This window comes from Leptonychotes weddellii, chromosome 10 (assembly GCF_054177405.1).
Source record: "Leptonychotes weddellii isolate Sample4059 chromosome 10, ASM5417740v2, whole genome shotgun sequence".
NCBI lineage: Eukaryota > Metazoa > Chordata > Mammalia > Carnivora > Phocidae > Leptonychotes > Leptonychotes weddellii.
The window spans coordinates 37,407,817-37,424,546 of NC_138378.1; the positions used below are offsets into that span (position 1 = coordinate 37,407,817).

Below are 16,730 nucleotides of genomic sequence, written 5' to 3' on the forward strand. Positions count from 1 at the left end.
GAGGAAACTCCATACAGTTTTCCAGAGTGGCTGCACCAGCTTGCATTCCCACCAACAGTGTAGGAGGGTTCCCCTTTCTCCGCATCCCCGCCAACATCTGTCGTTTCCTGACTTGTAAATTCTAGCCATTCTGATTGGTGTGAAGGTACCTGGAAAGCTTTAAGAGACACTGAGGCCAGGCCCACTCCCAGCGACTCATTTGACAAACTCCCCCTGCGATTGTGCAACCAGCCAGGCTTCAGACCCGCTGCTTCCCACCCAGAGGCGTCGCCCAATGCACCACAGAACCAGAGGGAGGGTTGGAGTTCCAAGCTCTGCAGGTTCTCAGCCAGGACCCTCAGCACAACACCGCCCCCCACCCTGCCCCAGGGTTGGGGTAGGGGGCCTCTTAAGGCACATGTACCTGGGCGATCAGAGTAGCCACCTTAGGGTGTCTGAGAGCCATATTTTTTAAAAGTTCCCTAAACTCTCATGTGTCCTTAGTGAGCATGCAATTTGATGCAAACTTTCTGGAGGGCATTTGGCAATAATTGCCCTGTGGAAATTTAAAATCATAGTCATCGGCAATCCCGCTGCTTATAATTTATCCTTGAAAAACATCACCAGGGCGCATACCCCCGTTTGTGAAGGTACTCACTGCAGCCTTGAGTAGAACTGCAAAACAGCAACAAAATATGCAACCAACCAGAGTATCCTTCAATAGGTGACAAGATCATTAAATTTGCTTTAACCACATGATGAAATAATGTGCATCTGTTGAAGAGAATGAGTTTTCATTAAGAACAGTGTATGTTTCTTGATCCTTTTGTAGTAAATTTAAAGCAGATACTACCAGATGTTATATCTATATTACAATAGATACAGATATTATAACATAGGTATTATAGGTATTATATATAATATATAGATACTATCCCATATAGGTATTATATATGTAAATCTACTGGTTACATATTATAAAATATATCTATATGTAGATATTAAACATATGAATAGGGACACCTGCGTGACTCAGTTGGTTAAGCATCGGACCCTTGGTTTCAGGTCAGATGATGATCTCAGGGTCTTGAGATTGAGCCCCTAGTCTGGCTCCACACTCAGCATGGAGTCTGCTTGGGACTCCCTCTGCCCCTCCCACTTTTGCTCTTTCTCTCTCCTCTCAAATAAAATAAATAAATCTTTAAAAATATATAGAGAGAGGTATCATCCATCAATATTGTATACCTGCATGTATAAATATATACATATATAAATCTCTCTTTCAAATTTATGACATTGTATCAGTTTCCTATGACTACCATAACAAATTAGCACAAACTTGGTGGCTTAAAACAACTTCTACTTATTCTCTCATGGTTCCGGAGGATGGAAGTCCAAAATCAAGAGGTCAGCAGGGCTGCCGGAGCTCTAGGGGAAAGTCCTTCCCTGCGTCTTGCAGCTTCTAGAGGCTGCCAGGATTCTTGGGCTGCAGCTGCTTCATTCCACCTACACCTTCACGTGGACTTCTGCTTGTCTCTGCGTGTGTTTCTCCCCAGTGTGTCTCTTATAAAGACACTGGTCATTGGATGTGTGTCATTGGATTGAGGGCCCACCCCGATAATCCAGAATGCCTTCATCTCAAGATCTTTAATTACAACTGCAAAACCCCTTTTCCAAATAAAGTCACATTCACAGGTTCCAGGGATTTGGATGTGAGCATATAATTTGGGGGGATATATAGTTGGGGGGACATATATTTTGGGGAGAACATTCAATCTACTGCATATAAAAGAATCATGCTAAATATACCCCTTTTTAAAAAAACTCCCTCGTTCTATGTATGTGTATGAGTGCATACAAATAAATATTTTCTGGAAGGACTCACAAGAAGTTATGAAGAGTGGTCACCTTTGAGGAGAGAGCTATTTGAGAGCAAGGAAGGAAAGAGGAGGATAAATGTTCCCTTCCCATTATATAACTTTCTGGACTGCTTTAATTTCCTAACCATGACCATATGTTACCTTCTTTTTTCCTTTTTTTTTTTTTCCTACGTCAACAGGGATTCTCAGGAAGTGGGGGAAGAATTGTTTTTTTCTTGTCTTCTTTCCTACTTCTCTGCTTGAAAACAATTTTTATTTAATTAAAGAAGCAGTTCACCCAGGGGATTCGGATGTCCAGCCCAATCAGAGAATGAGTGGTCCAATCCGACCCTATCCTTCCCCAGAGAGAGAACCAAGATCGAGGGCAGGACAGGCACCAGGAGAGCTGGAGGCTAAGGGGTAGTAGGCATCTCCCTGCCTCGTCGCCTGGGGCTGACATCTTCAGAGGTTGGCTGCAAAGCTTCACGATCTCTCTACTGAGTGAGGATCTCGAAGCCTGGATTCCACCAGGGCCTCATCACAATTCTGAGAGGTAGAAATAGGCTTTTGACAGAGGAAGAAAATTGGCTTCCAAGACACTGTCAACCTTGAGGCAGGTTGGAATCCCCTGGGGAGTCTGATATGGTCCAAGTGTGGCCTGCGCGTGGGGGTTGCTGAGGCTCACCAGGTGACTCAACGGGCAGTCCAGGTAGAGGACAGCTGACCTGAGGACCGGGAAGGGAACGGATGTCTGTGGACATTTTTTCTGTGCCGGGAACTATGCTTCACAGCCATTCCACAACAGGTGACCCCACTCGTTCCTGAAATCAACCCTCAGAAGGAGTTATGCTCATTCTGGTGGAAAGGAAACAGATCTCAGAAATAGCACTATTAGGCTCAAAGATACAGAGTTAGCAGGGGCAGATGCAGGTCTCAAACCCGCATCTGTGGCACCACAATCCAGAGCTCCTGACTCCTGATCCAGAGGTCTTCCTACAAAACCTCATGGCTTCCATGGGTGACTCTCCCCCATTTCGCTTATTAGGGGCTCCAGTCCTGGAAGTGGGGAAAACTCAGAGACGTTCCATTTTGTTAACTGCTCAAAAGTTTGCCATCAGAAAATCTAGAAAAGCAAAAACAATCACACATTATCTATTCGAAAATGCATGGGTTTTGAATGCATTTTACAACCTCTCTCAGCAAATGACAAGAGTGACAAAAATTGTATTGCCTTAGGCTGGTACATCAAAATGTGCAGAATAGGTGTTGGCCACTACAGGAAACTCCTGGAGACAATGGTGGAGCACTCTTTCAAGAAATGCTGATCACCAACACGCTTGATGGCACAGAGGATGATGTGGTGTAGGAAAACACAGACGTGGAACATTCTGAGTTAGACTCCAAATGTGCAACAGGTTTTTTTAAAGATTTTTTTATTTATCTATTTGACAGACAGAACGCAAGTAGGCAGAGTGGCAAGCAGAGGGAGAGGGAGAAGAGCAGAGAACCTGATGTGGGGTTCGATCCCAGGACCCCAGGATCATGACCTGAGCCTAAGGCAGATGCTTAACTGAGCCATCCAGGCACCCCTAAATGTGCAACAGTTTAGGAATATCCCAACCAATTTATTTCCCAACATTGTCCCTCTATTATTTTTTTTTTTGCAAACTGTTATATAGGGTTAAAGAAATCTTTGTCCAAATGGAACTATGAGAGCACTTCATGTACAAAATAAAGTTTACAAATGAGAAGGAAGCACTGTGACAGAGTTTAATTCTCAGGAACTGTGGTAATTTCCTAGGGTTGAATTAGTTTAATTCTTTGTGGTTGTATTAGTTTCCATAACGAAGTACCACAAACTGGGAGGCCCAACACTATTGAAATTAATTCTCTCACAGTTCTGGAGGCCCGAAGTCTGAAGCCACATTGTTGGCATGCCACGCTCCCTCTGAAATCTCTGGGAGTGGATCTCTCCTTGCCTCTTCCAGCTTCTGGTAGACCCACAAGTTCCTTGGCTTGTAGTAGAATAACTCCATCCTCTGCCTCCTCCCTCTTCACATGGCTTCACTTTCTGTGTCCATATGTCTTCCTATGGCATTGTCCTTTTGTGTCTGTCTTTTTCTCATGAGAACACCAGCCATGTTGCTTTAGGGGACCATCTTCCTGCAGCACGACCTCCTTTTAACTAATTACATCAGCAACAACCCTTTTCCCAAATAGGGTCACATTCTGAGGTACCGGAGGTTAGACCTTCAATATATCTTTCAGAGGGATATAATTAAACTCAAGAAAATGGTAAAGAAAATAATTCTTGGCGGTACAGAAAATGAGAGTGTGACCCAATCTATAGCATCATAGGTTTAAAATTTCAGTATTTTCACCAACATGTCAATTTTGTGTTTTATGTTTCTTTTCTTGTGCTTACTCTAAGCTAATTTGTTTCACCCTTTGGAGGCAGGTTTCCCATATTGCTCCTCATTCTCCTGGCCCCTCTCCTGCCCCACACAGTCAATGCTAATTAGCATCTGTTTAATTATCAGCCCAGCGGGAAGTGATCCAGGCCCTGATCCTTGGAGAGTTACATTCACGGTTAAGCTGTCCCAGATACTGGAAGGTTAACTGTGTTCTGTACCTTAGGGAGGGGCAATGTGGCTTAGTGGAAAGTACACAGCATTTAGAATTGGTCAGCCCGTGTGACTCCGCCATGTTTTCAACCGCTGAACAATGGCCACTAAACCTCCTTTCCTCAGCTGTAACCGTACTCTCTCCACAGTCTTGTTGAGAAGATTCTATGTAGTGGAAGTACCTTGTTAACGAAACTTGTAAAATAGAACGCAAATGTGCAGGGATAGTATCTGCCTCGTTTTAGAATGGTCTGTAACTGGTACATTGTAGATGCACAAAAACATTTGTTGACTGAAAATTCTTAATTGAAGAGAAATACTACAAGAGGGAAGGAAAGTGGGGGAGTCTCTTGAGTAAAATTTGTTCTATGCACATGTGTCAAACTAAGATTTAAAAGTTAAACCAGAATTGCAAAATATCCATCTGTTTCTAATAAAATAATTCCCAGTAACAAACACTCCTGCTTTCTTATGTTTTTTATTTGTATAAATGTTTAGGTCAATGGACTAACTTGGGTGAGCAGTCTACAATGAAATACCTAAGCTAACTGTACATGATTTTTTGAGAAGGCAAGAAACTATGGTTAAGTTGCATGGCATTGGTGCCACATTGAAGTGGTAATGAAAGGTATCATGTGTGAAAGATTACAATTCAGAGGAGGAGGAGGAGACAATAAAAGTGACCTTTTAGTTATAATGTGAGGAAGGAATTTGAACACTAGGAAATACTTCTCTGATATTAACAGCTTTATCACATATAGGATTATAACACTGAAGTCTTCTCCAGAGGTCTTTAAAAATAGTTTATAATCTCATCTTTCTGCTAATGGCAATTTCATTAATAATAGAAAACAATCCAAATGACCAGTAAAAGGGAAATTATTGGGTAAATTACGGTACATTATTCTATGGGATATTCAGGTAGCTATTAAAAATTAAGTTATGAGAGCTACAGAGCAACATATTAAAATTCCTAAAGTAGGATACTTAGTGAAGAAAGAAAGCATAATTTTAACTATAGCTCAATTACTTTTATGCAAAAGTTAGGTTTAAATGCAAATTAGCATTGAACAAGAACCCAGAAAGATTAAAGCAATTTATGGTATTCCATGGTATCATTGGTGGGGGGGAATGAAAACTATTCTCCAATTATTTGTGTGTAACAAGTAAAAATATATGTTTAAAAGGTGTTCTCTCTCTCTCGGAATTGTAACTGTGATCTTCATTAAGGACATGAAGATAAACTAAAAGGCTCAGAAAGGCCTGCAGTCTTAGGATTTTTAATTTTTAGTAACACTAGATGACAAGATTACAGACACCTACGTCATGCTTCGGCGCTTCTGGGTTGCAAGGAGGGGTGATGTCGGGAAAGCACAGCATTCCAAAGCATCACTGGTCTCCATTAAAACCTAATTTATGGAATTAAAAATTAATTTTATGGAAATGACTCTAAAGTCTTTTCATTAGACTGCACTCAGGCTAATTGAGTTTGGAGTGCTATTGTCATAGCCATTCCTGCACTGTTATCTAAAAAGATGAAATCCAGTGTGAATCTTCTTGTTCTTATGCTTCTGAGAAGCAACCACAGAGGGGAGTTTTCAAGCATCCACAGGGCAGCTGCTCTTGCTTAGCAAAGACCCTCAAAGGAACGGTGCGACTTTAGTGAAGTCAGTCATGACAACAAATCCAATAGGATGGGAATCCCTCAGTGGAAGCCAACCAAGGCTTACCATCTGAGTAGTGCAGATAAAGGTCTTTCTTGGGACCACTATGGGAAGATGCGATGGCCGAATTCAGGCTCCTTCCCCTGCTGCTCTTCCTTGAGTACTTGCTTCCTGAGTAAGAGAAAAGTTTTAAGAGGAATGTGCTGTGGCTTTTTACATACATGTGTATGTGTCTAGCTAGATCTATTTGTCTGTTTGTTCTGTGGCAGCTGTGAGAATACGCAGCATATACCTCTGACTTCTGAGAGAGTAATTGACCAAGGACCCCAACTGCACTCTGAAATCTGTCACTGTGTTGGCAAGAAGCCATGCTTCCTGGCAGCTCTAGCCAGTGACTGAGCACAGCAAGGGCACTGAGGCAGGCTTATCCCTGGGAGACACAGGGTTCTTCGGACAGCCGACTTTGGATCCCCAACAGACCTGCCAAACCTTCCTTACACTATAGAGCCGTTGAGGACACTTTTGCCCAACCTTGTTCACTCTCTCCTTTGAGGGGTCAAGCTTACATAGCAGTTTCTTGCATTTTTCTCCTAATAAAAGCCTTGCACATTTAATCTCATCTTGGCATTTTCTTCTTCTTTTTTTTAAAGATTTTATTTATTTATTTGACAGAGAGAGAGATAGCGAGAGCAGGAACACAAGCAGGGGGAGTGGAAGAGGGAGAAGCAGGCTTCCCGTGGAGCAGGGAACCCGATGCGGGGCTTGATCCCAGGACCCTGGGATCATGACCAGCCAAAGGCAGACACTTAACGACTGAGCCACCCAGGCGCCCCTTATCTTGGCATCTTCTTCTCAGAAGATATATATGTGTGTGTATCTGTATATGTATATACAGAAGACATGTGTGCGTATATATACATGTGTGTATATATATATATTACACACCATATACATATATGTATATGAATATTTGAATCATAATCTATCTCCATTTGATGGACACTAGTTGTGTCCAGATTTTTGCCCTTATAAAACTCTCCATCCATCCCAGCTCCCAAATATTTGCTATATGCCACAGTGAGTATCTGTCATTGGAATACCTCCAAAGAACAGAGTACATGCCACACCTACCACCTCTTTCCTACACATACAGAGTTTCTGCTAGAATTAGAGTTTTTCTGGCTAATGAGCCCCCGGTCTGCCTGTGTCAATGTATAGGGTGAAGTAAGGAACCACTCTCCCAGAGCGTTCCTGCACATTTCAGGATGGGAAGGAAGGGGAGGTTTCCAGCCACATATGTGGTTTCTCTTCATTCTTCCCTCCCTGCCATCACAGTTGATGTGGGTCCTCTTGACTTCCCTGCTCCCACATGAGAGTTCTCAAGTGCAAGCAACACAAACGGATTCTGGCTTACATAAGCAAAAGAGAATTTCTTGGAATGGTATAGGCAGCTCACAATCAGTGTGAGGCCAAAGGATTGGTCGGCTGTGGAACTGTCCCAAGTACCTTTGAAAGTCTGGTGAGTGAACTTCTGAAATAAATAGCCTTCAAGGGTTCCTTCTGCTCTCACATCCCTTTCCCAGGATTCAAATCCATACCCACATGGGCACCTCTGAGGCAGAGAGAGCCTGCAGTTTCTTTGCAGATAGATGTCTCAAATTTCAGTCCCACCAACACGGAATTTAGTGGACTCCAGGGAACCCCCCAAATGCACTGGAGATACTTGGGAAAAGAAGAAATGAATGTTGGGCAGCAAAATATCATTAAAAAAATCAGAGGCACCTGGGTGGCTCAGTCCGTTCAGCATCCAACTCTTGATTTTGGCTCAGGTCATGATCTCAGGGTTGTGAGATCGAGCCCTAAATTAAGCTCTGCACTGGATATGGAGCCTGCTTAAGATTCTCTCTCTCTCTCTCCCTCTCCCTCTTCCCCTACCCGTGCCCCCTCCCCCGCACTCGCTCACACATGCGGTCTCTCTCTCTCTCTCTAAAAAAAAATCAGTATGCACCACACACCCTTTTATACATTGGCATAGTCCCCGAGTTTGTAGATGTTCAGAGATGAGCCATAGCCCCTGGATGATAAATTTGTGATTGCCCAAGTGAAGAAAATTTCATGAATGGGACAAATCTAACTGTTGCCAGGAGCCTGCTTGAACAATTCAGCTCTTAAGTTTCATTTCATCCAAGGGCCTGGGGTTCAGTCTGACTGTCCAAAAATTGAAGCACTGTCATTGCCAGGACAACCCTTTCTTTTCAAAGATCCCTCACTTACCTTCTAGAGCTTTGATATGAACTAGCTGGCTCTCTAGGCAAGTGTTCTTTTGGTTTGGGTTTTGGTTTGATTTGATTTTGGTTTTGGCTGATTCCTAAATGTGATAGCACAATCCTCTCAACAAATGCAAAGGCTGGAAAACCCTTCTGAAAAATGATCCCCGCAGTTTTCACTCTCTCTCCCCCTCCCTGAATCCACATCAGTCTTCTTTACTTAATAGAAGCATTGCATCCCTTAACAACCCCTACCCCCTTATCTTCCTTGAGAGTACTTTTTTCTATCAAATTCTCATTTTAAGGAAATTCACCGTGAACCATCACCAAGGCCAATTTATTCAGCACAGACAGAAGCGAGTGCTTTTGGAAAATAATCATAGAGTGTAGAGTGTACATGAGATGAACTTGGCTTCCACAGAGAAAAAAAACACCTGTGTACAAATGGAATTTGAATTCATGGAAATGAATTCCAGAAGAAGAAGTTCAGGTGGATATTCAGGTAATATGCCAATATTGTCATTCCAGGTAAAGATGGCCTTGCAGCAAGAAGGATTCGACAGAAAGAAACGGGGGTATAGAGACATCAATGAGATTGATATCAACATGAATGATCCTCTTTTTACAAAGCAGTGGTATCTGGTAAGCATGTCCATATTATTCCTAACATTTCTCATCTTAAGACTTCGGATAAAAAAATGCATTTCTATTTCCTCATTATTCTGTGGGATGTCAGCCAGCATCCTACTCTATGAACCTTTCTGTCCCTTTGATATGTATTGATTTTCTATCAGCACCCATGCATCATGTTCTCTATGAAGAGAGAGAGAACTCTCTCTTCCTTCTGCTTCCTTCTGGAACTGCTAAATAACCATGATCTCTAGGGTCAAAGCAACTATCAAATGCTAATCAGACTGCCCCAGACTCCAAAAAAGCACACCAACGCATGAGGGAAGATTTGCAAAACCATGTAGAAGTTGAGTCAAGAGTCTGAGGGGAGTAATCCAGGGGTCTCAACAGGCAGAGTGACCGGAGGACATAATGAAACCACAGGCATAAGAGAAAGATTTAGGCAACTTCACAAGGGACAAGCAAGAGAACTCAAAGACCAAAGCAACAAAAGTAGCATCCATTAGTGCTTCTTAAAATAACGGCAGGAAATCACATCCATGGGGCTTTCCGGGTGGAGGATGCAAGGCCCCGAAACCCAGTCTGTCCGATGAAGTAAATGTTATTATCTGGCTCACCAGCAGTCCTTCATGATCCATTTGGACAAGTTGGGTTATATTTAGAAGAGACCCAAAGCCTCTAAACCAATCCTAACTGCAGGGCATCTTGAGGGAAAGGGAGTGATTAGTGTAAAACTGTGAGTGATGCTTTACTTTATTTAAGACTAAAAGGTGATGAGCAAGATAGAAGACTAAATTATAGCCCTGTGGACTGAGATGTTTATAGGAATGCATCACAACTTCTATCTTGGATCTTCCGAGCTTGACTATGTCCTTTGTTTTTTGGCATGGAATCCTACAAATCCGATCCAGGCAAATGAAAAGAGCTTATGTGTGTTAATCAGGTTAGACTACATTTCTTGCACTCACAACCAACCCCCTAAGTCACCTTGGCTTAACAAATCAAAGCTTTTGCTCACTCATGTTATATGTCCAATGCTTCAGAGTCCCTCAGGGACCCAGGCTCCATCCCAGCTCCATCTCCATCCCAGCTCCATCCTAACCCCTGTTTTCACGAGCACCTCAACAAAGGGAAGGGGCAGGTCACACACTGGCGTTTAAGGTTTCTGCCTGGATGTGACAAATGGCACATGAGCTCACATTCTATTGGCCCGAATCAGTCATGTGGGCATTCTACTAACTTCCTAGGTGATGGAGAGGTATAATCTTAACGCATGCATGGAAGGAAAAGAGCAGTCATTTTTACCAAGCACACAAATGACATTCACAGAGTGTTTTATCAACACCATAGTAATAGCCAACAGGTCACTGTGGGCTTCTGCCAGTATGAGCTCTAACTTCACTATTTTTATGACTCATCTTTGAGAAAATCTGCACAGGACAAAGATGCATGAAAAGAGGGTAATAAACATATTTATATAGAATTTCTTTGTTTTCCTTTTTTGAATTTTTTTAGGGAAAAGACTTTTTTTGCATTAGAACAAGCACTAAAAGTGAGCCAGCTATCTTTGATTTAGTGCATCAAATATTTTGGTAAAGTGGCCCTGAAATTACAAAGGTAAGTAGGACATGCTCCCTCTTGCAAAGCATACTGGTATTGAGGGAGGAAATCACACTCAAATAAGAATGATCCAAGACAGTATGTGCTAAATTCAAAACATGAGGTATAAATAAAGACTACAAGAGTGAGGTTTAATTCAAAACTGGGGAATGTTTCTTGCAATGGCAACTTTAAGGAGTTTAAAGACAGCAATCCAGTCGCAGAAACATCAGTTGTGTATATCAAAAAACAGAGGGAGACGTCTGGAAGAGTTAGATGGGGAAAATTCAGGAGTACTGTTTCATGGAAGATGTGGTCTTTGAGCCGGCCCTGGAATAGCAGGTGCAAACAGACAGGTGCTTTACTGCACCAGACTAATAAAATTCTTTGCTTTGAAATTCCTGAACCAGATCAATACTGGACAAGCTGATGGCACTCCTGGCCTTGATTTGAATGTGGCAGAAGCATGGGAGCTGGGATACACAGGGAAAGGTGTTACCATTGGAATTATGGATGATGGTAAGTATTTCAAAGCCTTCACATCATTTGGAAGCAAGTGTGTCTTTGCATGCATTTGGAATATAAAAGATTCATTGTTTTGGGGATGCTAATCAAAGGCAGAATAACCACCTGCTGGACTCGACCATCGTCTATCCTCCCCTTCCTCCAGATCAGTGGTCCTCAAACTTGAGGATGCCCTTAATACATATTTATTGGATTAATAAATTAAGAAGCCAAAAAAATGAACAAAGGAAGACTGGCCATCACTGAACTGTCATTTCTTATTGGGCCACGGCTTGTACCTTACCTTAGAGCATCTTCTAAACCCATCTGAATTTACCATCTACTTCTCCAGATCCACACTGTCCAGTGGAGTAGCCACTAGCCATATGTGTCTATTTACACTTAAGTTTTAATCAATTAAAGCTAAATAAAATTAAAAATTCAATTCCTCAGTCACAATAGCTTCATTTCAAGTTCTCAATAGCCACAAGGGGCTAGCGGCTGCTGAAATTCAATTCAACTTCATTTCTATCATCACAGAAAGCTCTATTAGACAGTGTGGCTCTACACCAATGAAATAACTTTTTGGTAACAGGATTGGAGTTTGGAGAAATTTTGACTTTGTTGCTACTTTCAGGATGAACCCTGGTAAAGCAGACCTTGATAACCTCTTATTACATATGCCCTCTATAACATGTTTTTCTACACCATATGCCTACCAGACAAAGATTTAGTAGACCTTTATTTTCTATAGTTTGTGCTACAAAAACCAATGGGTCTGATGAACTGATGTTTTTCTAACTACACACGTCCTTGGCTCTGCCAAGATTCTGAAGAATCTGCTCGGTGGTCATCTCGCTGGGCAGGTCCTCTTGCCCCTCATCAGCCCTGTGGATCCTCCAGGAAAAGTTTCACTGAGCAGTATTGATGCAATTATACATAAGGCCTATGTATGAGATGAAACAACAGAGCTTTTCCCTTCTGAAGATCCTCAAAGAACACTATGCTCTCCAAAGCAAGCCTTTGAAGACAAATTGATGGTGAAACAAAGGGAGCCAGCATGCTTAAAATTGGTGCTGTCTCTTGTGTGGATTCATTAAATATCCACATAGAAACAATGCCTCCATGTTTTCTGATGTGGGAGATGTTTTGAAGTGGATGTAAAAGCTTTCTCCAGTGGCCGAGGGCTTTCACAAGAAGAAAGGAGCTCTGCAGGAGAAAGCGTGTGTGTATATGTGAATCTTGGGAGCTTATAACCATTTCATCCTTCCTAATGCTTTGGTTTGGAAACCAACGTGGCTGACACCAGCTCACCTGGGAGAAAAATGTATCTATGTTTGGGGGAAATCTGCCTAAGATATATTGCAATCACACAGCATCTGAGGGATTAGAGGAGCACCCTAAAAGTGGCCACAGACAGACAAATTGCTTTTATGAAACCCAACAGCTCATGATGACTATTTCTGGATTCTTTAACTGTAGCTCCCTGACTGACTGTGTATCAACCCTTCCAAAAAAGGAAAACGGAAGGATGAGCCCTTACTCTGACCCACCTTTCCTGGCTTGAGAAGCCAAGCCCCTCAGAAAGAAAGTCTCAGCAGTTTCTTGTTTGATATTATTTCTTCTGATTTAGTGGCCTTTGGGAATCCCCCAAAACTGAACTCTCTGCCCCCCAATTTAAACTCCCAACTCCTCCACTATTTTATTAATTAATAAATTAAAAAGCCAAAAAAAATGAACAAAGGAAGACTGGCCACCACTGAACTGTCATTTCTTATTGGGCCACGGCTTGTACCTTACCTTAGAGCATCTTCTAAACCCATCTGAATTTTTTTTTTATTCTTATGTTAATCCCCATACATTACATCATTAGTTCTAGATGAAGTGTTCCATGATTCATTGTTTGTGCATAACACCCAGTGCTCCATGCAGAACGTGCCCTCCTCAATACCCACCACCAGGCCAACCCATCCTCCCACCCCCCTCCCCCCCAGAACCCTCAGTTTGTTTTTCAGACTCCATCGTCTCTCATGGTTCGTCCACCCCTCCGATTTCCCCCGCTTCATTCTTCCCCTCCCGCTACCTTCTTCTTCTTCTTTTAAACCCATCTGAATTTACCATCTACTTCTCCAGATCCACACTGTCCAGTGGAGTAGCCACTAGCCATATGTGTCTATTTACACTTAAGTTTTAATCAATTAAAGCTAAATAAAATTAAAAATTCAATTCCTCAGTCACACTAGCTTTGTTTCAAGTTCTCAATAGCCACAAGTGGCTAGCGGCTACTGAAATTCAATTCAACTTCATTTCTATCACCACAGAAAGTTCTATTTGTTTGGTCATCAGCAGCTGCAGAACAAACTACCCCAAAATTGAGTGGCTTAACACAACCACCATGTTGTTATCTCTCACAGTTCTGTGGGTTGACCAGGCTCGGCTGGAAAGTTCTGCTATTGGTCTCTCTAGGGTTTCTTATGCCGTTGGGGTCAGAATATAGCCAGGGCCAGTGTCAACTGTATGCTTAACTAGGATGCTAAAATGGCTCGGTCTCCCTCCCACTCCATGTAGTCCCAGGACTTCTCCTCTCCACGTGGTCTCACAAGCAAGGTGGCTGGATTTCTTACAGATGACTGGAGGCCCCAAGAACAGTCACTCTAAGGGACAAGAAGCAGAAGCTGCCACTCCTCCTATAGGCCAGACATGGAACGAGCAAACATCACTCAGCCACTTCTGTTGGACGAATGGTCTCAGGCCCAGATTCCAGGGGAGGAGGAATAGGTTCCACATCCTGGTGCAGAGTTAAACAAAAGATTTGTGGCTGGCTTTAAGTCAGCACATGCTTATTCAGAGTGATAACTGAAAAAGAGGGGAACTACCAAGCCACTCTCTAAATCCCTTGTTGAATGTCAAGATGAGCACATTTGGGACAGGAGTGGCCTCCCGCACAACAGGGACAATGGTCAACAGCCTCACACCATGTCATTAGGCATCTCTGCCCTAACACCTAGAATAGGAAGTGTGATGGTGAGGCTGGGAGCATCAGTAAATGGTGTGGTATTGTTTCCCAGATATTCTCTCAGCAAGATATCATCGCCAAACAAGGTAAAGACACACACAGATACTGACGTTCACACCTAAGAGCAAAAACAATATCATATTTTCTAATCATTGGCTCTCTTTAATTGGCCTCTACAGGAAATAATTTGATTATCTGCATGCGGGAGAGTCAATCTATAGACAGCCCTGTTTTAATAGCCATTCACACTCACTGGTTGCACAACTCAGAACTGGACCAACATCCTCTCTGCTAGATCCAATGACTCAATACATGCTCAATAAGTATCTGCTGCTTTCATGTAGGTGCAATTTAATGTCATTTCCATACACTACACATCAGAAGGAGAGTACCTCCATGGTTAGCTGTTGCCCACAGAGGCAGAAAGCATTTCTTAAGGGTTTGCTCTGATGTTCCAGGCATGGAGATGTCAGCAAGGACCCCACTTAATGGTAATAAGTCACCCCTTTTGTTGTAGATAGGGTTGTTTGGTGTTGGGAACTTGAACTGGAAAATAGGATGTGGCCAACAAAACATGGAGATGGGTAGAAGCCACCCAGCACAGGCACAGTTCTGGACAGGTGCAGGCTATCAAGGTCAAAGATGGTCAGTGAAGGCATGAATCAAGGACTTTAGTCAATCAGATGGTGCCAAGGAAGTAAGACTGAAGGCCAGGGAAGCAGGGTCAGAGAGAGCTTCAAGCTGAAGTAACAATAAAAACTAACATTTCTTGGGACACCTGGGTGGCTCAGTTGTTTAAGCATCTGCCTTCGGCTCAGGTCATGATCCCAGGGTCCTGGGATTGAGTCCCACATAGGGCTCCTTGCTCAGCGGGGAGCCTGCTTCTCCCTCTGCCTGCCACTCTCCCTGCTTGTGCTTTCTCTCTCTCTGACAAATACATAAATAAAGTCTAATAAAAAACTAACATTTCTTGAGTACTCACTATATACTAGGTACTGCCTAGCAATTTGGAAACAGTCACAATTATCCTCTAAGATTGTTGCTATTGTCCCCATATTGCAGATGAAGAAACCAAGGTTAGGGAGGCAAGAAACTACTCAAACTGATCTTAACCATCATCGTCAGTGTTTGAAGCCCACCCCTTGGCTCTGCCTCCCTGGTGGGTCTTTGTGAATGGGATCTCATCCTTGTAAGTGGAGGTCCAAGCCTAAGGACCAGGCAGTCAGCTTTACCCTACCAAGAAAGTTAGAAGTCTGCATCACATAGAAAAACAATGTTTTCTCCCCTAACTTGGGCTTCACCAGTCTCAGAAGGACTAGCAGGGTATCTGTTCCAGTATTATTACTGTAGAATAAATGACTCCAACCCTTAGCAGCTTATAGTAAATATTTGTTTTGCTCATAATTTTGTGGCACAGGAACTCAGGAAGAGCCAGTCTGGGCATTTCTCATTTGAGGTTTCTCATGCAGTTGAGGGCAGAATGTTGGCTGGGCTGCAGTCATCTGAAGACTCAACTGGGGTGGACATTCTCGGTTCATTCCCAAGGCTGACCACTGATGTTGGCTGCTGCGGCTCAGCTGAGGCTTTCATACCAAGGGCCACTCATGGGCTTCTTCCATGGCAGTTGAATTTGCCTCCCCACCCCACCTCACCCCCTTAGTGGACAAGTGTCCAAAGGGAACAGGTGAAAGATGCCTGGCCTCTTCTGACCTAGCCTTGAAAGTCGTGCAACATCTTATTGGTAGAAGTAGTCATAGCCCACTCAGACTGAAGAGGGGAGAACAGACCTACCTCCAGAAAAGGTGTGTGGCATAGTTATACATCTCAACTGAATTACTAACATTATAACTAGGAATATGTACATGGCGCTCCTTGCTAATTCTCTGAGATCTCCAGAATCATCAGAGTTTCCTGAGAATTTGGACTATTGTGGATTAGACTTTCTGAAAAGACTCAAATTGATGACAGGATATTAATGTAAACTCTAACCAAGTAATTGTCATTTGCATACCATTAGTGTTATGATTGGCTGGTGATGAGTTGATCCCCCCTGTAGACTGGGAGCCATAGATAGCTGAACAGCTCAGGTTCTGTGTCTAAATAGCCTGTTTTTCTAGGACCTGCATCGTGCCTGGTGTTCACTGCTGAAAATAAGCCAGTGAGTGCAAAATAAAATTGAATACATTAATAATACAAGAATTAAAAGTAAATAAGCTGATTGAGAAAATGTATTTAGTACACTCCACCTCAAAAGATAATCAAATAGACAAAAATATTAAAATACTATTTAATTACCAGGCCATTAATCTCATGCTTTAGTTCATTATATTTTTTTGAGTCATGTCTGTCATTCCCCATGGTTCTATCAATAATCTCTTCTTTCTCAGACCAAAGTCTGCGTCTGTCCCAACTTAACACTCAGTCTTCCCCTTAACCTAATTAAAGATCCTTTATTTTAGTTGGGCTAAATTTATCTTGTTTTAATTTTAATTTCCTTCAGGTCTCAAATTATCTCTTTGCCTTGATATTTTACCTTCAGAGAGAATAGACTACTATTTCTCAGAAAATTTCTCTCCCAGACAACTTGC

General features: G+C 42.5%; 1 protein-coding gene across 1 annotated transcript in view; it reads left to right on the forward strand.

The window, feature by feature from the left end:
- Window positions 1-16,730, forward strand: part of PCSK2 (proprotein convertase subtilisin/kexin type 2) — a 250,696-nt gene that overhangs the window by 125,415 nt on the left and 108,551 nt on the right. The window contains exons 3-4 of the mRNA XM_006744248.3: window positions 8,922-9,035; window positions 11,033-11,141. Coding sequence (XP_006744311.1) covers window positions 8,922-9,035; window positions 11,033-11,141 — 223 coding nt within the window. The remainder of the gene's footprint in view (window positions 1-8,921; window positions 9,036-11,032; window positions 11,142-16,730) is intronic.